The following is a 24,632-nucleotide window of genomic DNA, read 5'->3' as shown; positions in this document are numbered from 1 at the left end:
CAGCTGACAATTGGCAGAGCCGGGATTCAAACCCATGACCTCTGACTCCAAAGCCCGGGCTCTTTCCACTGAGCCACGCTGCTTCTCTACGATCAGCAATCATGTCCACGCATTCATTCATTCAATCGTATTTATTGAGCGCTTACTGTGTGCAGAGCACTGTACTAAGCGCTTGGGAAGTCCAAGTTGGCAACATATAGAGACGGTCCCTACCCAACAGTGGGCTCACAGTCTGGAAGATGAAGGCTGTGAGTCTCCCCGTGGGCCAACCTGATCACCTTGTAACCTCCCCGGCGCTTAGAACAGTGCTTTGCACATAGTAAGCACTTAATAAATGCCATTATTATTATTATTTATGCATTGTATGGTATTTCTACCATATGCACATTTCTACCGAATATTTTATGGTATTTCTGCCATATTACTTTCATTCACAGGTGACTAGAACCGTTTGACTGTGACAGGAGCTCCAGTACAAAATACTGATGAAATTATTGCCAACAGTTCGGCTTTCAACTTTAGCTTGGCTTGCATGGCACACTGGCAAACTCCCTGTCGTTGCCAGATGTCAATAAATCTGCAATTAAAAATAAAATCCCTCATCCATCTTCTCTGCCCTAAACCTACATCCCCTCGGGTCAATAGGTTAAGCGCTTAGTACAGTGCTCTGCACACAGTAAGCACTCGATAAATACGATTGAATGGCTAGATTCTCTTCCCTCCTACTTATCCACTCTCTTTTTCCACTACACCCCAGCTCCTACTCTTTTTTCCGCTCAGGATAACTTGATGCCCCTCTATCAATCAATCAATCAATCGTATTTATTGAGCGCTTACTATGTGCAGAGCACTGTACTAAGCGCTTGGGAAGTACAAATTGGCAACACATAGAGACAGTCCCTACCCAACAGTGGGCTCACAGTCTAAAAGGGGGAGACAGAGAACAGAACCAAACATACCAACAAAATTAAATAAATAGGATAGAAATGTACAAGTAAAATAAATAAATAAATAAATAAATAGAGTAATAAATATGTACAACCATATATACATATATACAGGAAGCTAGACTGGAAGCTTGTTATGGACAGGGAACGGGTCTGCTAATTATGTTATAGTGTACTCTCCCAAGCGCTTAGCACAGTGCTCTGCCCGTTGTTGGGTAGGGACTGTCTCATCTGTTGCCAAATTGGACTTTCCAAGCGCTTAGTACAGTGCTCTGCAGAATCAATCAATCAATCGTATTTATTGAGCGCTAACTGTGTGCAGAGCACTGTACTAGGCGCTTGGGAAGTACAAGTTGCCAACATATAGAGACGGTCCCTACCCAACAGTGGGCTCACAGTCTAGAAGGGGGAGACAGAGAACAAAACCAAACGTACTAACAAAATAAAATAAATAGAATAGATATCATCATCATCATCAATCATATTTATGGAGCGCTTACTGTGTGCAGAGCACTGTACTAATCGCTTGGGAAGTACAAGTTGGCAACATATACAGTCCCTACCCAACAGTGGGCTCACAGTCTAAAAGGGGGAGACAAAACCAAACATACTAACAAAATAAAATAAATAGAATAGATATGTACAAGTAAAATAAATAGAGTAATAAATCTGTACAAACATATATACATATATACAGGTGCTGTGGGGAAGGGAAGGAGGTAAGATGGCGGGGATGGAGAGGGGGACGAGGGGGAGAGGAAGGAAGGGGCATAAAGTAAGCGCTCAATAAATACGACTGAATGAATGAATGAACTCATTTACTAAATAACATTGATTGATTGCTCTTGTCTTTCCTACTTGCTATTGCCCCCCCTTCAATCAATTAATAATAATAATAATGGCATTTATTAAGCGGTTACTATGTGCAAAGCACTGTTCTAAGTGCTGATTAGAATTAGGGTAATTAGCTTTATCGAGTGCTCACTGTACTAGGTGCTTGGGAAAGTACAATATAACAGGGTTGGTTGACACATTCCCTGCCCACAGTGAGCTTACAGTCCAGAGGGGGATACAGACATTAATGTAAATCAATTATGGATGTTTCCCCTTCTGCCTGAAACATCCCCTGGACCCCCGATCCCCTTTCAAATCTGACAGAACAAAACTCTCTTCATTTTCCAAGCTCTTCTGAAATCGCATCTCCGCTGAGGTGCTTCCCCAAGTATTCTCAATCATCATCATCGATCGTATTTATTGAGCGCTTACTATGTGCAGAGCACTGTACTAAGCGCTTGGGAAGTACAAATTGGCAACGTATAGAGACAGTCCCTACCCAACAGTGGGCTCACAGTCTAAAACCTCAATTCTCAATCTTCCCAGTTTATAACCCAACTGCTACTTTAGCATTTCCGTGCCACCTAAACACCTAAATATTTATAACCTCCTGTAGCACTGATATACTATCTAGACTGTAAGTTCGTCTCTATACTGTAATCTCATTATGGACAGGGAACTTCTCTGCTACTTAATAACAATAATAATAATGATAGCATTTATTAAACACTATGTGCAAAGCACTGTTCGAAGCACTGGATACGCTGCCGGAGAAGCAGCGTAGCTCAGAGCAAAGAGCCCGGGCTTTGGAGTCAGAGGTCAGGGGTTCAAATCCCGGCTCCACCAATTGTCAGCTGTGTGACTTTGGGCGAGTCACTTCACTTCTCTGGGCCTCAGTGACCTCATCTGTAAAATGGGGATAAGACTGTGAGCCGCCCGGGGGGACAACCTGATCACCTTGTAACCTCCCCAGCACTTAGAACAGCGCTTTGCACATAGCAAGCGCTTAATAAATGCCATTATTATTATACAGCATTCTGCACATAGTAAGCACTTAATTAATGCCATAATTATAAATTATTAAATGTCATTATTATTATCCTTAAGAGCTCACCTCCTCCAGGAGGCCTTCCCATACTGAGCCCCCTTTTTCCTCTCCTCCTCCCCATCCCCCCGTCCTACCTCCTTCCCCTCCCCACAGCACCTGTACATACGTTTGTACAGATTTACTACTCTATTTTACTTGTACATATTTAATATTCTATTTATTTTGTTAATGTGTATCTAGCCTTATTTTTATTTATTCTGGTGACTTGACACCTGTCCACTTTTTGTTTTGTTCTCTGTCTCGCCCTTCTAGACTGTGAGCCCGTTGTTGGGTAGGGGCCGTCTCTATATGTTGCCAACTTGTACTTCCCAAGCGCTTAGTACAGTGCTCTGCACACAGTAAGCGCTCAATAAATACAATTGAATGATCTCTATTGCATTCTTCCAAGTACTTGGTACATTGCTCTGCACAGAGTAGATGCTCAATAAAAATGATTGATTGCTTGATTGATTTCCCACTCTCCTTCTCTAATATCTATTGGACTGATCCCATTCCTCCACCCCTCTGGACTGTAATCTTATTACGGGCAGGGAATACGTCTACCAACTCTGTTATATTGTACTCTCCCAACCGCTAAGCACAGTGCTCTGCACACAGTTAGCACTCCATAAATACCACTGATTGATCCCCACTGGAGAGGGGAAAGAGAAAAAAGGAGGTGGGAACCAGTCCTGGACACACAGTAAATGCCAACACATGCCGCAATTATAATAATTATCAATTATAGGACCCCCCAGGGCATAAGACCAACTAGTGCAGCAATGGCAAAGGACGGACAGGCTGAAGGGAAATTAAAAATTGCAAAACTGATGCAGTGGAAAGTGTGTCCTTGGAGTGGCAGAAAAAGCGTTTTGTAATTTTCAGTATAAGCAATGAAAGCACTCTAAAGTAGGCAGTGTTTGGATTGAATAACTAATTTCTTGGAGGCTTTAATTTCATATTTAGAAGTTGCTCCGCCCGGCTCCGCCACGTGTCTGCTGTGTGACCTTGGGCAAGTCACTTAGCTTCTCTGAGCCTCAGTTACCTCATCTGTAAAATGGGGATTAAGACTGTGAGCCCCACGTGGGACAGCCTGATCACCTTGTATCCCCCCCACCAGCGCTTAGAACAGTGCTTTGCACAGAGTAAGTGTTTAACAAATGCCATTATTATTATTATTATCAAAGGAATGTCACCAATGAGTTGAAATGTAAAGCCAAATGTAGACTTCAACATTGTACTATGATAATTCACCCTACAAAGTTTCCACCCCACTAAAATGCACCAGAATGATGATGCTTACCATCTTCTTACAATTATAGGTTTGTCTTCCCTGGAAAATAATCCTGAAATTGCTTTACATCCTCCCGGTTTTAATAGATTAAGTGCCCCATTTCTGTCTCTGCAATAAATTTACTAACATTTCCTTGATTGTTGCTATATAAATGGAACTCTTCATCTTATCCAACGCATTCTGGCTATAAATACTCGATAGATTATTTAAGAAGGGAAATCACCACAGGATATCAAGTTCAAGAGATTTTTTTAATAAAAAGCATTAAAAGGATGAGCAAAAACATGCACCTCACAGGTGATGTTTTTCTTTTAAAAATAAATATAAAGGATATTTTCATACTTTTTACAGGTAGTTTCAAAGTTGGGTATAGCAGTAATAATATTCCTCGACAAACAACAGTACTATTTATAACGTGTCACGTTAATCCAGTATTTACTTGCTAAATCTGTAAGCAAGCCCTTTCCAAAAACTCAGTTCTCATTTGGGAAATTATAAAATCATAAAAGAAGAATAAAATGTTTTAATATGCTGCATATATCAGATTCGATGTAATTTAAAATACATACATATATAAATATAAGACAACTCTGAAAACACTTTATTGAGAAGAAAGATTTTGAAAGTGACACACAGGAAAACAGATATAAATTTTCACAGCTTTCAGAAACACATCCAGAACACACAGCGAAGGGAACGATCAACTGTAGGTGACGCCGATCGTGAGCTGCGAGGAGTGGAACGTTTTTTGACTCATTCTTCCGAAATAGTCTGAAGTAAAAGACAAAATAAGGCAGCAAAGAGGTGGGTGATGGGGAGGGGTGCTTTTAGAGTCGTTTTAAGTTGTGCCTGCTCTGGTCACTTCCAGGGAGCACGTCCTTTTTATTTCTTCGCCTCCCAGATCGGCCCCGGCAGTCCTCTGACCCGTGATAAGTGCGTAAACATAAAACACAAAAGTCAAAAGCACAGGCTTCTCGGCTACACAGTCCCCTTTTATTAACTGGCTGATACTTTGCCGGGCACTGACACCTTGGGCAGGGTTTTAAAGCTTCGTCGTTTAAAAGCGTCCTGGCAACCTATGGAAAAAGCAAAAACACCCTAAATCTTCGGCTTGGTGGATCGTTTTTTATCTAAGGTGACTGACCAGAAGTCTGGTCACCTTAGGAGGGAGAGGACTATGGTCAAAGAGGACAGGGAGGGAGAGGAGGAGGAAGGGGAGAAGAGAGGGAAGCAACATAATCTAGTGGAAAGAACACATGCCTGGGAGTCAGAAGACCTGGGTTCTAATCCCAGTGCCACCGTTTGTCTGCTGGGTGACCCTGGGCAAGTCACTTCACTTCTTAAAATTGTTAGCCCTGTGCAGGACAGGGATTGTGTCCAACCTGATTTCATTGTACTCACCCCTGCGCTTAGTTCAGTGTCTGGCACATAGTAAGTGCTTAATAAATACCATAATTATTATTATTCTATTATTCTATTCTAATAATTATTATTATTCTATTATTATTCTTTTAGACTGTGAGCCCACTGTTGGGTAGGGACTGCCTCTATATGTTGCCAATTTGTACTTCCCAAGCGCTTAGTACAGTGCTCTGCACATAGTAAGCGCTCAATAAATACGATTGATGATGATGATTATTCTCTGTGCCTCGGTTACCTCATCTGTAATGTGGGGATTGACTCCTCCTCCCTCTGACTTAGACTGTGAGCCCCTGTGGGACAGGGACTGTGTCCAACCTATCTTGGATAAACCTCAGTGCTTAGTACAGTGCAAGGCACTTAGTAAGCACCTATCAAGTACCACTTTAAAAAAGGGAATTAAGGGAAGAAAGGAAAAAGGAGAAAGGGATGAAAGGGAGAAGAAGAAGAAAAGAGGGGTGAGAAAAAGCATGAGAAGTCATCATCATCATCAATCGTATTTATTGAGCGCTTACTGTGTGCAGAGCACTGTACTAAGCGCTTGGGAAGTACAAGTTGGCAACATATAGAGACAGTCCCTACCCAATAGTGGGCTCATATCAAGCATTATGCTAAGCTCTGGGGTAGATTCAAGCTTATCTTGTAGGCACAGTCCCTATCCTACATGAGGAATTCGCACTCTTAATCCCCATTTTCCAGATGAGGTAACTGAGGCTCAGAGAAAAGAAGTGACTTACCCAAGGTCACACAGCAGACAATAGGAGGCCTTCCCAGACTGAGCCCCCTCCGTCCTCTCCCCCTCCTCCCCACCTTACCTCCTTCTCCTCCCCACAGCACCTGTATATATGTTTGAACATAGTTATTACTCTATTTTATTTGTACATATTTATTCTATTTATTTTATTTTGTTAATATGTTTTGTTCTCTGTCTCCCCCTTCTAGACTGTGAGCCCACTGTTGGGTAGGGACCGTCTCTATATGTTGCCAACTTGTACTTCCCAAGCGCTTAGTACAGCGCTCCGCACACAGTAAGCGCTCAATAAATACGATTGAATGAATGAATGAATAAATGAAAATGGCAGAGGCAGGATTAGAACCCAGGTCCTTCTGACTCCCAGTCCTGTGCTCTATCCACTACGCTGCGCTGCTCCTCTGTTTCTTCTCAGAGGTATAGCTTACGACCGGCCGGTTCATCCAGGGCCAACACTGTCGCTTTGGCCCAAACTGGAATGGAATCAATTCTAGCTTTGCTCACTGTGGGCAGAGCACCCGTCTGTGTGTTATATTGTACTCTCCCAAATGCTTAGTACAGTGTTTTGCACACAGTAAGCACTCAATAAATACAGTTGAATGAATGAATGAATGAATGAATGAATGAACTGGCCTTTTCTGGGTCATGTCTCTGTCAGGACCACTCCAGAGAAGGTACGGCTTACGCGCTTAGTACAGTGCTCTGCACACAGTAAGTGCTCAATAAATACGATTGGATGAAAAGGCAACAGCAGCTATAGTAACTACAGGCCCATTGTAGGAAGGCAGAAGCATGGCCACAGACCTCCATCCCTGTACATTATTGTAGTGTATTCATTCATTCAATCGTATTTATTGAGTGCTTACTGTGTGCAGAGCACTGTACTAAGTTCTTGGGAGAGTATAATACAACAATACACAGTAACATTCCCTACCCACAACGAGCTCACAGTCTAGAGGCGGGGAGACAGACATCAATACAAATAAATCAGTTATTCATTCATTCATATTTATTGAGCGCTTACTGTGTGCAGAGCACTGTACTAAATTCTTGGGAGAGTAGAATACAACAATAAACAGAAACATTCCCTACCCACAACGAGCTCACAGTCTAGAGGCAGGGAGACAGACATCAATAAAAATAAATCAATTATTCATTCATTCATATTTATTGAGCTCTTACTGTGTGCAGAGCACTGTACTAAGCGCTTGGAAAGTACAAACTGGCAACATATAGAGACGGTCCCAACCCAACAACGGGCTCACAGTCTAGACCGGGCTCACAGTCTAGAAGGGGGAGACAGACAACAAAACAAAACATGTGGACAGGTGTCAAAAACGTCAAAACAAATAGAAATAAAGCTGGATGCACATCATTAGCAAAATAAATAGAATAGTAAATACGTGCAAGTAAAATAAAAAGAGTAATAAATCTGTACAAACGTATATACAGGTGCTGCGGGGAGGGGAAGGAGGTAGGGCCGGGGGGATACCCTTCTAGACTGTGAGCCCACTGTTGGGTAGGGACTGTCTCTATATGTTGCCAACCTGTACTTCCCAAGCGCTTAGTACAGTGCTCTGCACACAGTAAGTGCTTAATAAATACGATTCAATGAATGAATGAATGAGGAGAGGAAGGAGGGGGCTCGGTCTGGGAAGGTCTCCTGGAGGAGGTGAGCTCTCAGTAGGGCTTTGAAGGAAGAGAGCTAGCTTGGCGGATGGGCAGAGGGAGGGCATTCCAGGTCAGGGGGAGGACGTGGGCTGGGGGTCGATGGCGGGAGAAACGAGAACGAGGCCCGGTGAGGAGGTGAGCGGCGGCAGAGGAGCGGAGGGTGCGGGCTGGGCTGGAGAAGGAGAGAAGGGAGGTGAGGCAGGAGGGGGTGAGGTGATGGATGGACAGCCTTGAAGCCCCAGATCTATACATAAGTGTTGTGGGGCTGGGAGGGAGGCTGTGCAAAGCTCAGCGGGCCACTGTTCATCTTTAGGTTTTCCCGGACGTTCCCAAAACAACCTAAAAGTGGTAAGGCTAGAAGTCCGCCTTAGCCGATCTCAAAACGGGCGGTGGATACTCACTTTAACGTATTCTTCTTGCCTGCTCGTCATCTGAGGCGTCGAGCTGCCCCCCGAGGACGTTAAATTCACCTGCCCAGTCACCGGTGGAATCTCTTGGCAAGTGAACGGTGTTCTAGCTTGAATCTGGACAGGTCTTAGAGCGGATCGATTTAAAGCAGCAAGCCTTGTGGTCGCATCTTCAACGCGCGGTCTGTGACACTGGCGTGAGAAAATGGAACGAGAGACTATCGTGGCTCACTGGAAAGAGCACGGGCTTGGGAGCCAGAGGTCATGGGTTCTAATAATAATAATAATAATAATGGCATTTATTAAGCATTTACTATGTGCAAAGCACTGTTCTAAGCGCTGGGGAGGTGATCAGGTTGTCCCACGGGGGGCTCACAGTCTTAACCCCCATTTTACAGAGGAGGGAACTGATCCCGGATCCGCCACTTGTCAGCTATTTGACTTTAGGCAAGTCACTTCACTTCCATGTGCCTCCGTTCCCTCATCTGTAAAATGGGGATTAAGACTGTGAGCCCCACGTGGGACAACCTGATCACCCTGTATCCCCCCCAGCGCTTAGAACAGTGCTTTGCACATAGTAAGCGCTTAACAAATGTCATCATTATTATTATATTATTATTTTCATCATCAACAGCATTTGCTGAGCACCTGGAGGCAATCGGATCGCTGCAGTAGGCGTTTAAAATAGAAGTTAAAGAGGAGCTTACAATCTAACAGAGGAGAGATGAGGACCCAAATTGACAAATCTTCAGTAGGGAAAGACATAAGAATGTGGAATATCCTCAGCTTTCTCCCGGCTGAAATAGCCCTCAGAACCGCTTAAGAAAGCCCAGAGACCTGACAGTATCTGTAAGATACTAACAAGATACAAAAGGAACCCGTCTTCCCAACCAAACTATCCTCCCCGTGACTTTCCCATCACTATAGACAGCACCACCATCCTCCCTGTCTCACAAGCCCATAATCTTGGTGTTATCCTCGACTGATTTCCCTCCTCTCAAGCCACATACTCAATCTGTCCCCAAAACCTGTTGATTTCTATCTTCACAACATCATTAAAATCTACCCTGTCCCCTCCATCCAGACTGCTACTATGTTAATTGAAGCACTTATCCCACCCTGACAACTATATTTAGCCTACTTAATAATAATAATAATAATAATGGCATTTATTAAGCTATTACTATGTGCAAAGCACTGTTCTAAGTGCTGAACAGTAGTTATTGCCCCCCACCCTTGTCCAAAGTCACACAGCTGACAATTGGCAGAGCCAGGATTTGAACTCATCAATCAATCAATCAATCAATCGTATTTATTGAGCGCTTACTATGTGCAGAGCACTGTACTAAGCGCTTGGGAAGTACAAATTGGCAACACATAGAGACAGTCCCTACCCAACAGTGGGCTCACAGTCTAAAACTCATGACCTCTGACTCCAAAGCCCATGCTCTGTGAGCCCCCCGTGGGACAACTTGATCATCTTGTAACCTTCCCAGCGCTTAGAACGGTGCTTTGCACATAGTAAGTGCATAATAAATGCCATTATTATTATTATTATTATTATTATTAATAATAAATACCAGTTATTACCTGTAAGTGTGGGACTAACTTGGGTGATCCTCACATGGAGCAGAGATGCAAATGATAATCAACATTAAATAAAGATATACAGTAGGCCCGGGGTAACATGGGGGTGGGGACATGGAGATAAATGAGGGAATGCCTCTGAGGCATGACTCTTTGAAGGTGGGAAGGGATGTACATTGAAAGTAAAGGGTGCCAACTGGAAGAAATTCAAAGAAAGCAGATTGCTAAGAGGGAGTGGAATACCCTGAGACTCATGGTTAGGAGTTTCTGTTTTATGTGGGGAGAAATTGTTAGATTCGAAGCAAGGAGTGAGAAGCAGGGTGGCATAGTGGATAGAGAATGGGCCTAAGAGTCAGAAAGGCCTGGCTCCTAATCCCAGCTCTGCCACTTGTCTGCTTTGTGACCTTGGGTAAGTCACTTCACTTCTCTGGGCCTCAGTTTTCTCATCTGTAAAACGGGGATTAAGACTGTGAGCCCTGTGTAGGACAGGGACTGTGTCCAACCTGATTATCTTGTAACTACCCCAGCACTTAGTACAGTGCCTGGCACACAGTAATCGCTTGACAAATACCATAAAAAGGAAATGATAAACTCCTAACCGTGTTTGGAAAATATGGTATAAATCAAGTGTATAAAAGGATACACTGAAGACCAAACTTCCCCATCACAGTTGATAACACCAACATCCCTTCCTGGCTGTCAAGCCCAAACAATCAATCAATCGTATTTATTGAGAGCTTACTGTGTGCAGAGCACTGTACTAAGCACTTGGGAAGTACAAGTCGGCAACATATAGAGACAGTCCCTACCCAACAGTGGGCTCACAGTCTAGAAGCCCATAGCCTTGGCCTTCTCTCAGATTCCTCCCTGTCTTTCATCCTCCACATTCAATCTTTTGCCAAATCCTATGTGTCCTTCCTCCACAAAATTTCCAGAATCCTTTCCTTCCTCGCCACTCAAACCAGCCCAGATTAATGTCCCAGCTTGATTCAGTCTCCTTGCTGATTGCCCTACTTCAACATCTTCAGTCCATATATCACTCTGTGGTCCAGATCATTTTTCTAAAGAATTTTTTTGTGCACATCTCCCCCTTACTCAGTTGCCCATTCCTCTCAATACTGAGCACAGACTCCACATCATCAAGGCACTTGATCCGCCCTGTCTTTTATACTTACCCCTCTCTCACCAACTGCACCCTAGCTTTCACACTTCATTGTTCTCAAGCCCACCTAAGTCAACATACTTTAGTATTAGTATGGCATTTGTTAGGTGCTTACTAGGTGTCAAGCACCATTTTAAGTACTGGGGGGTAGATACAAGCTAATCAGGTTAGACACAGTCCGGGTTCCACATGAGTCTCACAATCTTAGAATCTTGGTGGAAGGGAGAAGAGGTATTTAATCCCCATTTTACAATTGAGGAAACTGAGGCACAGAGCAGTGACGTGCCTTGCCCAACGTTACTCAGCAGGTAACTGGCAGAGCCAGGATTTTAGAACCAGGTCCTCTGAGTCCCAGGCCGGTGCTCTTTCCACTAGGCCAAGCTGCCTCATTCTCATTCATTCAATCGTATTTATTGAGCGCTTACTGCGTGCAAAGCACTGTACTAAGTGCTTGGAAAGTACAATTCAGCAACAGAGACAATCCCTACCCAACAACAGGCTCATATGCCTACCCTCCTGCCTGAAGCCCCTTCTCCCTTGGCATTGGACAGACCCACAGTTCTCCCCATTGTCAAAGCCCTTCTCAAATCACATCTCCCCTAGGAGGCCATCCCCAATTATCATCTCCTTACCGTATATCCTTCTGTCTCTATATCCCTTCAGCATGTCTGCACCCCCTAAGCCCTTAGGTATTCATGCTGTTCCTTTTCCTGGTCCGCCACATAGCTGGTGGTCTCTCTCTCTCCTCGACCCCCTCCAATCTGGCTTCCGTCCCCTACACTCCACCGAAACTGCCCTCTCAAAGGTCACCAATGACCTCCTTCTTGTCAAATCCAATGGCTCCTACTCTATTCTAATCCTCCTCGACCTCTCAGCTGCCTTCGACACTGTGAACCACCCCTTCTCCTCAACACGCTATCCAACCTTGGCTTCACAGACTCTGTCCTCTCCTGGTTCTCATCTCTCCAGCCATTCATTCTCAGTCTCCTTTGCGGGCTCCTCCTCTCCCTCCCATCCCCTTACTGTAGAGGTTCCTCAAGGGTCAGTTCTTGGTCCCCTTCTGTTCTCTATCTACTCACTCCCTTGGTGAACTCATCCGCTCCCACGGCTTCAACTATCATCTCTACACTGATGACACCCAAATCTACATCTCTGCCCCTGCTCTCTCTCTCTCCCTCCCTTCAGGCTCAGGTCTCCTCCTGCCTTCAGGACATCTTCATCTGGATGTCTGCCCACCATCTAAAACTCAATATGTCCAAGACTGAACTCCTTATCTTCCCTCCCAAACCCTGCCCTCTCCCTGACTTTGCCATCACTGTTGACAGCACTACCATCCTTCCCATCTCACAAGCTCGCAACCTTGGTGTCGTCCTTGACTCTGCTTTCTCGTTCACCCCTCACATCCAATCTGTCACCTAAACCCGCCTGTCTCACCGCCACAACATCGCCAAGATCCGCCCTTTCCTCCATCCATACCGCTACCTTGCTGGTTCAATCTCTTATCTTATCCCGACTGGATTACTGCATCAGCCTTCTCTCTGATCTCCCATCCTCCTGTCTCTCCCCACTTCAGTCTATACTTCATGCTGCTGCCCGGATCATCTTTGTGCAGAAACACTCTGTGCATGTCACTCCTCTCCCCAAAAATCTCCAGTGGCTGCCTGTCAACCTACGTATCAAGCAAAAACTCCTCACTCCCGGCTTCAAGGCTGTCCATCCCCTCACCCCCTCGTACCTCACCTCCCTTCTCTCCTTCTCCAGCCCAGCCCGCACCCTCCGCTCCTCTGCCGCTGCTAACCTCCTCACTGTACCTTGTTCTCACCTGTCCCGCCATCGACCCCCAGCCCACGTCCTTCCCCTGGCCTGGAATGCCCTCCCTCCGCACATCCACCAAGCTAGCTCTCTTCCTCCCTTCCAAGCCCTACGGAGAGCTCACCTCCTCCAAGAGGCCTTCCCAGACTGAGCCCCCTTTTTCCTCTCCTCCTCCCCATCCCCACAGCACCTGTACATATGTTTGCACAGATTTATTAACTCTATTTTACTTGTTCATATTTATTACTCTATTTATTTTAGTAATGATGTGTATGTAGCTATAATTTATTCTGATGGTATTGACACCTGTCTACTTCTTTTGTTTTGTTGTTTGTCTCCCCCTTCTAGACTGTGAGCCCGCTGTTGGGTAGGGACCGTCTCTATATGTTGCCAATTTGTACTTCCCAAGAGCTGAGTACAGTGCTCTGCACACAGTAAACGCTCAATATGATTGATTGAATGAATGAATGAATGGATGGTATGTACATAACTTTTATTACCTCAGCGTACCTGTAATTTATTTTATAGTCAATCTCCCATACTGGACTGTTAATTCCTTGAGGGGAGGGGACGTGTCTACTAATTCTGTTGTATTCTCCCATGCCCTTGAATAAAGTACTAAGCACATAGAAGGCATTGACTGATTGATTAATTGGTACAGATTTGAGGGTCACCTATAGTATAAGGTTCTGTGTAGTATAGTCTCAGTAAATGCTGTTTTGTTTTATGGTACTTATTAAGCATTTATTATATGTCAAGGCTGTTCTAAGTGATAGGGTAGGTATAAGTCAATTAGTTCGGACACAGTCCCCGTCCCACTGTGACCGTGGGGTTCATGGTCGTAAGAATGAGGGAGAACAGGTATTGAATCCCCATTTTATAGTTGAGGAAACTGAGGCCCAGAGAAGTTAAGTGACTTACCCAAGGTCACACAGCAGGCAATTGTCAGAGCCAGGATTAGAACCCAGGTCCTCAGACTCCCAGGCCAGTGCTCTTTCAAGTAGGCCACTTGAGAGACTCACTTAAAATTGACGAGGTTTTTCGGCAATCCAAGTAGCTAAGAGTACACCTTGTATTTCTTCAAGTCAACTTTCTTCAAGAAACTTCCAGAATACTCTTTAAGATCGTTATCTTTTTAAAAAAAGAAGTAATTGAAGATCAAGTGACTTGTCACTTCTAGACTGTGAGCCCACTGTTGGGGAGGGACCGTCTCTATATGTTGCCAACTTGTACTTCCCAAGCGCTTAGTACAGTGCTCTGCACACAGTAAGCGCTCAATAAATACGATTGATTGATTGATTGTCCCAAATCACTGAAAGGACCTGATGGAACTTACAGTTAGTCCATTGATCTATCAGTTAATATGAACTAATGACATCTTTTGTAGCTTTCAACCCCTCTTTCAGTGTCTCTGTCCATGACTTCTCATATCTTCTCTCCTAAGTAGGTATCCTTCCAGGCTTTTTCCAAGGGCCCCTCCACCTCCTCCTCACTGCATTCCTTGGTTTTTCCCTGGTACATCTGGGAAGCAGCATGGCATAATGGTTAGAGCATGGGCCTGGGAATCAGAAGGTCATGGGTTCTAATCCTGGCTCCGCCACTTGTCCGCTGTGTGACCCTGGGCAAGTCACTTCACTTCTCTGTGCCTCATCTGTAAAATGGGGAATGAGACTGTGAGCCCCATGTGGGACAGGGACTGTGTCCAACCTGATTTGCTTAGAACCACAATGCTTAGTACAGTGCCTGGCACATAGCGCATCGCAAATACCATATTATGATTATTATTTTTGCTTTCCAGGCTTTACCAGTTACTTCAATGCAGATACTCTTCAAGTTTTCCTCTCTAGTACACTTTTCTTCAGTCCAGCCTGGGATGAATTAAATCCCAGGTTGTCCTTGGTCCTGAGGATTCATGGAAGCCAAAGATCAACCAGAAGTGTGTATTTTTTTAAGGCAGATTTTTTTTTAATAGTATTTGTTAAGTGTTTACTATATGACAAGCACTGTTCTAAGAGCTGGGGTAGATACCGGCTAATCAAGTTGGACACAGTCCATGTCCAACATGGGGCTCACAACCTGAATCCCTATTACACAGATGAGGTAACTGAGGCACAGAGAAGTGAAATGACTTGATCAGGGTCACATAGCAGAAAAGTGGCAGAGTCAGGATTAGAACCCAGGTCCTTTAGACTCCCAAACCCTTGTACTATCCACTAGGCCATGCTGCTTCTCTAGTGCAGGTTTGGTCCTCGATTATTAGAACAACCTCAAGTCTACCAAAGAACAGCATCTAAGCCCGGGGCCAGCCAAGGAGCTACCCAAGTTTCCTGAGTGAATTCCAAACCAGGATAATCCTCCGCTTTCCTGGCCAGGGCACACATCTGCCCCTAATCAATACACGGCCGAACCAGAATCAAACTAGCTTCTGGATGAAAAGGAGCAAGCTACCATCCATTTGGGGGATTTGATGTTTTGTTGGCTCAAATATTTCTCTTCCATCCTGCTGTTGTGCCTTCTCCCACAGAATCCCATATGGCTCACATAATTTGCCTCCGCCCACTTGAATCAGCCGTCTAACCACATTGCCACGTTTCTTTAATTTAACTTTTTCTAAAGTGCCTTGCATGTCTAAAGATGGACTAATTTTTCTTCTTCCCAGGTCCCACCCTTCCTTTATCACCTCATCATTCATTCATTGGTATTTATTGAGCACTTACTATATGCACAGCACTGTAGTAAGCACTTGGGAGAGTACAGAGTTGGCAACACGTTCCCTATTTATAACGGGTTTACAATCTAGATGGTGAAACAGACATTAATATAGATGAATATCAATGTCCTTTTCACAACTTCAGCACTTTTTTACTAACAACCAGGAATCACCTCATCTACCTCTACTGAACTCTTCTAGCACTTCATACAGTGCTCTGCACACAGTATCTACTCCATATTCAGCACTTAGAACAGGGCTTGGCACATAGTAAGCGCTTAACAAATACCATTATTATTATTATTATTATTATTATTATTATTAACACGGTTAATGGACTGACGGATTTAATAGACTCAAAACTACTCACTGTTTTGAACTTCCATACCTGGTCAATGATCTTCCTTTAAGAGGGTTTTAATTTTTGACTTTATATAGGGATCTTTTAAAAGTGAAATAATAGCTGATTCTAAATAATATCAAAAGTGCACTCACAAATGTATTTTGTGGCAAGACACTACATACCAACGTTTTATTGATGCTGTGGGTAAGGTTTGTTTAAAGAAACCAGGTCACAGGTTAAGATTGGAGAAAGGTAAAAATTTTAAATTTAATGCCGGTTTAAACAAAAGTCAGAATAGGAAAAAAGAAATAAGTCAAAAATCATGAAAATCTGTGATAGGCAAATTGCTTCGCAGTACTACAGTCTTTAAATGTTTCTCCAAAATACCAGTGTAAAAATATGACATGATACATTACCCCAGCATCTGTTTTCCATTTCAGATGTGTTATATAATATTTCCTTCTCCAATTTGCTTTTTTATCTTGTATAACAATCTCACGCCAATTTCTGCTTACTCTCCAGACGCTGTAAACAAAAAGATAATCCTCAAATTGAATGAAGTTCAGACAATTAAAAGTGAGCTTTTGGATATTATTATAATTCACTGTATAGTTTGGGAGAGGGCAGCAAAAACCAACCCCAGATCGCAAAATGTTTCAGGTTGGTTCACACACTCCAGGACTGGATTGGATTAATCAATCAATCAGTGGTATTTATTGAGCGCTTACTGAGTGCAGAGCACTGTAGTAAGCGCTTTGGAGAGCACTCAACAACAGAGTTGGTAGATACATACCCTACCCGCAACAATCTTACAGTCTAGAAGAGATCTGAATGCGGCTTTGGGAGGTGGAATGTCAATGGGAGAGGCAAATCAACCAATGGTATTTATTGAGCTCTTACTATATGCAGAGCACTGTACTAAGTGCTTGGAAGAGTTCAGTACAACAGAATTAGCAGACACGTTCCCTGACCGTAATAAGCTTACAGTCTAGAGGGCCAACAGCCTTATTCTCCTCTCGGTTCTAGTCCTGGTTTTTTTTTTAAAACAGTAAATGGTATTTATTGAGCACTTACCGTGTGCAGAGCACCATATTAAGAGAGTACGATATATAAACACATTCCCTGCCCACAACAAGCTCACAGTCTAGAGGGAGCTTACAGTCAGTCTACAGTACTTGTTCAGCACTCAGCATAAGACAAGTTCTCTGAGCTCTAGGATAAGGAGAATTATGGTTCCGGGATCCCTCTGGGAACCTTGAAATTCCACACTGGTCCTGCAGCAGCCTTCTCTAAAGCCCTGTTGGAGATCTTCTCCATCCCTTCCCCTGGAAGTTCAAAGACATTTTCCCAAAGCCAGCCTGACTCTCCATTCAGTCACTGTGTCCCCCCGGATCACAGGGGCCGCAGAGAGCTTACACTCCAACTCCTTGTGGGAAGGGAATGTGTTGCTTCTTCATTCTGTACTTCCCAAGTGCCTACTCCAATGCACCACTCCAAGTGAGCGCCCAATAAATGCTCCTACTACTCCTGGGGGAATCCAGTGAGTGCATGTGGATTCTTCCTTCTGTACTTCCCAAGTGCCTACTCCAATGCACCACCCCAAGTGAGCGCCCAATAAATGCTCCTACTACTCCTGGGGGAATCCAGTGAGAGCATGTGGATGACTCAGTGCAAACCATCACCGCTACTGCAAAAACAATTCAGGGTCATGCCCTACTGGGAGCAATAATAATAATAATAATAATAATAATAATAATAATAATAATAGCATTTGTTAAGTGCTTACTATGTGCAAAGCACTGTTCTAAGCGCTGGGGAGTACACAAGGTAATGAGCTTGTCCCATGTGGGGCTCACAATCTCAATCCCCATTTTACAGATGAGGTAACTGAGGCACAGAGAAGTTAAGTGACTTGCCCAAAGTCACACAGCTGACAAGTGGCAGAGCCGGGATTAGAACCCGGCTAATCCTGGGAGTAGGATTCCCCTCTTAACCCGTAGTGTAATAATAATAATAATGTTAAGTGCTTACTGTGCGCTAAGCACTGTACCAAGCGCTGGGATAGTTGACAGAGCCAGTCACTCACTGAAACACCATGGTCTAGTGGAAAGAGCATGAACCTGGAAGTCAGAGGACCCGGGTTCTAATCCCGGCTCCACCACTTGTATGTTGTGTGACCTTGGGCAAGTCACTGAATTTTTCTGTGCCTCTACCTCATCTGTAAAATTGGGATTAAAGCTGTGAGCCCCATATGGGACGTGGACTGTGTCCAACCTGATTATCTTGTACCTACCTCAACACAGGGTACAATGCCTGGCACATAGTAAGCACTTAAATACCACAAAAAAGAGTTTTAAAAAAGACAATTCCTGTCCCACATGAGGTTCACAGCCTAAGTAGGAGGAAGAACAAGTGTTGAATCCCCATTCTACAGATGAGAAAACAGACACGGAGCAGTTAAGTGACTTGCTCAAGGTTGCACAACAGAGAAGCGGCAGAGTGGGGATTAGAACCCAGGTTTTCGGACTTTCAAGCCCGTGCTCCTTCCACTAAACTGCACTGTTATATCCAAGCATTGCTCACCTGGATGCCAAGGGACCAGACAAGATGAACTACTACATTTTCAGACAAGACATCAATCAATGGTATTTATTGAACGCTCCAAGCGCAGAGCACTGTACTAAGCACTTGGGAGAGTAGAATATAACAGAATTAGCATGCCAGAATGCAAGAGATTTTATTTCAAAGACACTCACACTCATGGATGCAGTCTCCCTACCTGCAGCACTGTCATCAAACCAGAGGACAACTAGTTTAAACGTGAGCCCACTGTTGGGTAGTGACTGTCTCTATATATTGCCAACTTGTACTTCCCAAGCACTTAGTACAGTGCTCGGCACACAGTAAGCGCTCAATAAATATGATTGATTGATTGATTGCCTCAGGTTTAACTTTCTTTTCCTGCTCCTGGGAACCTAACTCCCCATTTCACCCAGTGTTGGGAAATTCAATGCACCCCAATTTCCAAGGGATTTAAAACAGATTCTCAAACTTCTCATTCTTTTTCATCCTAAATAATTAGGGAGGTCTGCTTTGGGGATATAAAGCAAACCAACCACAGTAATGTTTAAAGAAATATGCTTTGTTAAGTAGACTGTTATGTATTTTTGATCTTTGTTGGTCTTATGCCTCCACTTAAAAGTTTTCAGACTTTAATAACTCACCGTCTACCTCTGCAAACAGAAACTCCTTACCATCAGCTTTAAGGTACTCAATCACCTTGCCCCCTCCTACCTTACCTCACTGTTTTCCTCCTACAACCCAGCCCTCACACTTCACTCATTATATGCCAACCTACTCACTGTATCTTGATCTCCTCCGCCTCGCCACCGACTTCTCTCCCACATACTTCCTCTGGCCTGGAATGCCCTCCCTCTTAGTATCCAGCAGACAATCACTCTTCCTCACTTTCAAAACCTTATTAAAAACCCACCTCCTCAAAGAGGCTTTCCCCAACTAAGCCCTCATTCCCTTTTCTCTCACACCCTTGCACTCTTATTTGTTCCCTTTATTCACCTCTCCCTCAGCCCTACAGCACTTATGTACCTATCCGTAATTTATTTCTTCATATGATATGTCTGTCTCCCCCTCTAGATTGTAAGCTCACTGTGGGCAGGGAATGTATCTACCAACTCTGTTATGGTGTACTCTCCCAAGTGCTTAATACAGTGCTCTGCATATAGTAAGCACTCAAATGCCATTGATTGGATATCCATTTCTAGAAAACTTTTGCATGCTATACCTCATCATCAATTGGATTTATTGAGCACTTACTGTGTGCAGAGCACTGCACTAAGCGCTTGGGAAGTACAAGTCACTTTACAATTTTCAAACTTTAGTAACTCAAAGACACCCATTTGTATTTAAAACTTTTGCACACTCTCTCTGCCTCGAAGTTATTATTCATTCATTAATTCATTATTCATTGAGAAGCAGCATGGCTCAGTGGAAAGAGCCCGGGCTTTGGAGTCAGAGGTCAAGGATTCAAATCCCAGCTCCGCCAATTGTCAGCTGTGTGACTTGGGCAAGTCACTTAACTTCTCTGTGCCTCAGTTACCTCATCTGTAAAATGGGGATTAAGACTGTGAGCCCCCCGTGGGACAACCTGATCACCTTGTAACCTCCCCAGAGCTTAGAACAGTGCTTTGCACATAGTAAGCGCTTAATAAAATGCCATCATTATTATTATTCATTCATTCAATTGTATTTATTGAGTGCTTACTGTGTGCAGAGCACTGTACTAAGCAGTTGGAAAGTGCAATTTGGCTACTCAACAACAGGCTCACATTAAAGATGGGATCTGAGATCCATAGTGATTGGAGTTAACTGCAGGCCCAATTTTAGAGCAATACGTGAGCTTAAAACTGTAAACTTATTATCGTTATTAAAACTGTACCATTTGCCTCTTGGTGCTAGCAGATTTACAGAGGGTCAGTGGATGCTGTCTGTAGTGATTCTTCCTTTGCAATGATCTGCTATTACATGCCATCTAAATGGAAGGCCTGCTGTTACCTCTTAAAAAGACTTCCAACTGTTAACGAGTTCTATTAATAAGATACAAAAATATCCCCCTAAATCCCATTCAATCCTTGGTGAGTAAATTGAAGCTTTCAAATATCAAAGCATTATGAAATATGGGAATGTGGAAAAGCTGACCCTGAGTTAAAAATAAGACAAGAAAGAAGTTTTATACAATAAACTATATCACTGTCCTCTCCTGGTTCTTTTCATATCTCTCAGTCTCTTTCATAAGCTCTTCCATCCCCTAACTGTGGGTTCAGTTCGGGGCCCTCATCTATTCTGCATCAACACCCACTCCTTTGGAGAACTCAGTCACTCCCATGGTTTCAACTACCACCTCAATGAGGATGATTCCCAAATCCACATCTCCAGCCCTGATCTCTCTCCCTCTCTGCAGTCTCACATTTCCTCCTGCCTTCAAGACATCTCTACATGGATGTCCTGCTGTCATCTCAAACTTAAGATGTCCAAAACAGAACTTCTTATCTTCCTACCCAAACCCTGTCTTTCCCCTGACTTTCTCATCACTGTAGATGGCACTGCCATCCTTCCTGTCTCACAAGCCCATTACCTTGGCATTATCCTTGACTCCCCTCTCTCACACAACCCACATATTTAATCTCTCACTAAACCCTACCTGTTCAATCTTCACAACATTGCCAAAGTCCATCCTTTCCTCTCCATCCAAACTGCTACCATGTTAACCCAAGCACTTATCCTATCTTGCCTTGATTACCATAATGGCCTCTTTTCTTACCTCCCTGCTTTCTGTCTCTCCCCATTCCAGTCCATACTTCACTCTGCTGCCTGGATCGTTTTTCTACAAAAACATTCATCCCATGTTTCCCCACTCCTTGGTAATCCTCAGTGGTTGCCCCCCGCATCAAACAGAAACTCTTTACTATTGGTTTTGAAGCATTCAATCACCTTGCCCCCGCCAACCTCACCTCCCTACTCCCCAACCTAGCCCGCACACTTCGCTCCTCTAATGCTAACCTATTCACTGTACCTTAATCTTGTCTATCTAGCCCTCATCATGACTCTTGGCCCGGAACGCCCTCCCTTTCCATATCCAACGGACAGTTACTCTCCCCACCTTCAAAGCTTTACTGAAGGCACTTTTCCTCTCAAGAGGCCTTCCCTATCTAAGCCCTCATTTTCTTTTTCCCCCACTCCCTTCTGTGTCACCCCGACTTGCTCCCTTTATTCACTCCCTCACCCAGCCAACCCGCCAGCACTTATGTACATATATGTAATTTATTTACTTATATTAATGTCTGTCTCCCCCTCTAGACTGTAAGCTCCTTTTAGTCTGGGAATGTCTGTTATATTGTTGTGTTGTACCTTACCAAGCACTTAGTACAGTGTTCTGCACACAATAAGTGCTCAATAAACCTGACTGATTGATTGATCTCTTACCTGCATAGGCTTTCTACAGTCAGGGCATCTAAAACAACAGCAAGAATATGCTTTAAATTTCTGAATTTCAACTCTGTTAAGATGTCTAATTTTTCTAAGCCCATTTTCTTTCCAATAAGTCCTGCCAGTATATATCCCACATCAGGTATTTCTCCTTCAACAGTATCCTCCAAGAAGCCCAGGGCACTATTTTGCTGGGATCTTCTCCTTTTGGTTTTCATGAATAGCTGGTGGACGAATTGTAAAGCAGGTGTCTTGGATAAATCCTTAAGGCATAAAAATAAATCTCCATTATTCTCTTTTAGCACCAGTTCGCTATCTGGGATAACAGACGCTCCTGAAGATTTGACTGTAGCGCCTAAACTAATTAGAGTTCTGTTGTCTTCTTCTGTCTCTGACTGTGAACCTCGCTCCCTGAGGGTGGACAACCGCGGAACTCTTACTAGGTTCCTTTGCTTTCTTTTAGTTTCCAGAACTTTGGGGGTTCCTTTATGTTTCTGAAGTTCTTGAGAACTCTCATGGCCAGAGAAGGAATCTTGTGATTTATCTGAACCCAGTGAATGGAAGTCACTTTCTTCAGGTGTAGCAATTGCTACGGCAGGAGATTTCGGGTTACATAAATGCAGCTTCAGGTTCGCTACAAGTTGAGTGATGGGCGTCACAAATGTATCCCGGTTTGTTTTAGACTGTGTTCCATAGGCAGGCGTAGTCAAGTGCTCAGGATTTACATTCTCATCATTAAAGTCGACAGTGCCGTCACCAAACTCATGAGTGTCATCGGGCATCGACCCTTGGCAAGTATTTCGTGAAATCGGGGATATGCATTCAGTTTCAAACAGATTACTGTCACTTTTGGAATCATCTACTGTTGAGGTTTTCTGCTGCGAAAAGGTATATCTTAATTTTTGACAGTTGGAAATGGCTTCTTCTGTTTTTAAAGTGCTAGTTGCAAGGGGAGTAAAACTTTTGGCTCCCGGGGAATCGGAAACATTCCTCAGTATATTTTCTTCAAAACTGAGAACTTGGCGTATTGACTGTTTTTTTATACTATCTTCCAAAGAGCTCTTTTGGACATCAAAATGCCCGAGATTGCCACTTGAAGCTGTTTTCGGTATAAATAATCTTCTTCGCAACGAGATATTTTTTCTAGCACCCTTAGGTGTTTCACAAAATTCTGTGACCGGTCCTACTTTCCTATTTGATGAGATGATGCGGTTTTTATCGCATTCACTGGGAGGGTCCCCTGGATGTGTTACATCTAGACCTGAATTTTTGTGGTACTTAGGCAGCAGTGATAGGCCTCCTGTAGTATTTTCTATAAACTCAACATCTGTACAATCAAAGCTGGAAGTTTTTAGCGATTCACTATAGCCACTGTCCTGAAATGAAGCCAGGGAACAAGAGTCTCTGATGATGGAGATTTTGACATTGTCACTGGGGGAATGCACTCCGTTTCTCGTGAGCTCAATGGCATCTCGAACTGAGGAGTTTCCTGACATCTTTGGAATCTTGGGTCCTGCAATGTGAAAACAAATTTAAATTCCTGAAATGATGGCTTTAAAAAGCCTTGACCGATATAAATACATGACAATTGAGTCAGAAAACGATATCACCAAAAATAGTGGTAATGCAGTAAAATGTCATAATTAAATCATTAAATATAATATAGCCATCAATGGAAAAGTCACTAGATACACAGATGTCCCAAGGGACATCAAATATTGTTTTCCAAAACTTGATGAAATGCTTATTATTGATAATAGCACTGAACTTCAAAACTATTTTATCAATATACATATAGCTTCATTAAAAACCCAGCCTATTAGTGGGACTCTTCCTAAAATATTATCTGCCTCCTCCCATTAATGTGTAGAAACACTGGAACTTTACCTCAGTGATGGAAGACAAATACCCACCATCATATACCCTCTTCGTAACTGAAACTGAAAAAAGATCAATTCAAAATAGCAAATGAAAAGCAAATTTAAAAAATAATTTGCCAACATTAAAGCAATTTCCAGTGAATTGAAAGAAAGATTCTTCCAGGGACTAACAGAAGCCGGTAGCCAGTTATATAATAATTGTGGATATTTGGTTTCCGTTTACTAGATGCCAAGCACTGTACTAAGTTACACTGACTAACACTGAGAGGGTAAAGTTGAAATAGTGTTACTAGTTTTACTTCTTGCCCCAATAACTGTATGGGAGTGAGAAAAAAAAGGAACTATATGGTAGTTACTGTTTCAAGTTTTAATTTAAACGTCACCCTGCTTCCTTCTTTAACTCTCGAGCACATTGTTTAGCTGCAAGGCTTAAGGACACTGAGCTGAACCTTCCCAATCAACTGCTCATCTCAAGATAAGAAGTTAAATTTTCAAAACTCCAGACACCGCTCCCCCCAGCCCCCACAATGAGGGACAGGGATAGTTTCTAATTCCTCCCTAGGTGTAGTCTCTACCAATGTTTGTACAGAATATGAGCTTACTAAATACTACTACTACTACTATTCACTTTGAGTGAGCAGAAAGGAAGAGAGTACTCCCTTTACCAATTGTGTCAAGATTCTTCAGAACTGAACATCTTGGTGATTTATTCAGCTGATAGTCAA

At 43.3% G+C, this 24,632-nt stretch overlaps 1 protein-coding gene across 1 annotated transcript in view; it reads right to left on the bottom strand.

Annotated features, from left to right (window-relative positions):
• Nucleotides 1–4,782: 4,782 nt before the first annotated feature.
• FBXO43 (F-box protein 43) overlaps nucleotides 4,783–24,632 on the bottom strand; it is a 31,975-nt gene continuing 12,125 nt past the window's right edge. Inside the window, exons 2-5 of the mRNA XM_038745773.1 lie at nucleotides 22,025–23,540; nucleotides 16,441–16,549; nucleotides 8,405–8,602; nucleotides 4,783–5,238 (exon numbers count right to left, since the gene is read on the bottom strand). Coding sequence (XP_038601701.1) covers nucleotides 4,990–5,238; nucleotides 8,405–8,602; nucleotides 16,441–16,549; nucleotides 22,025–23,540 — 2,072 coding nt within the window. The 3' untranslated portion in view covers nucleotides 4,783–4,989. The remainder of the gene's footprint in view (nucleotides 5,239–8,404; nucleotides 8,603–16,440; nucleotides 16,550–22,024; nucleotides 23,541–24,632) is intronic.

This window comes from Tachyglossus aculeatus, chromosome 4 (genome assembly GCF_015852505.1).
Source record: "Tachyglossus aculeatus isolate mTacAcu1 chromosome 4, mTacAcu1.pri, whole genome shotgun sequence".
Classification (NCBI taxonomy): Eukaryota; Metazoa; Chordata; class Mammalia; order Monotremata; family Tachyglossidae; genus Tachyglossus; species Tachyglossus aculeatus.
Note: the sequence above shows the minus strand (reverse complement) of the source record. Positions and strands in the feature narration are given on the sequence as shown.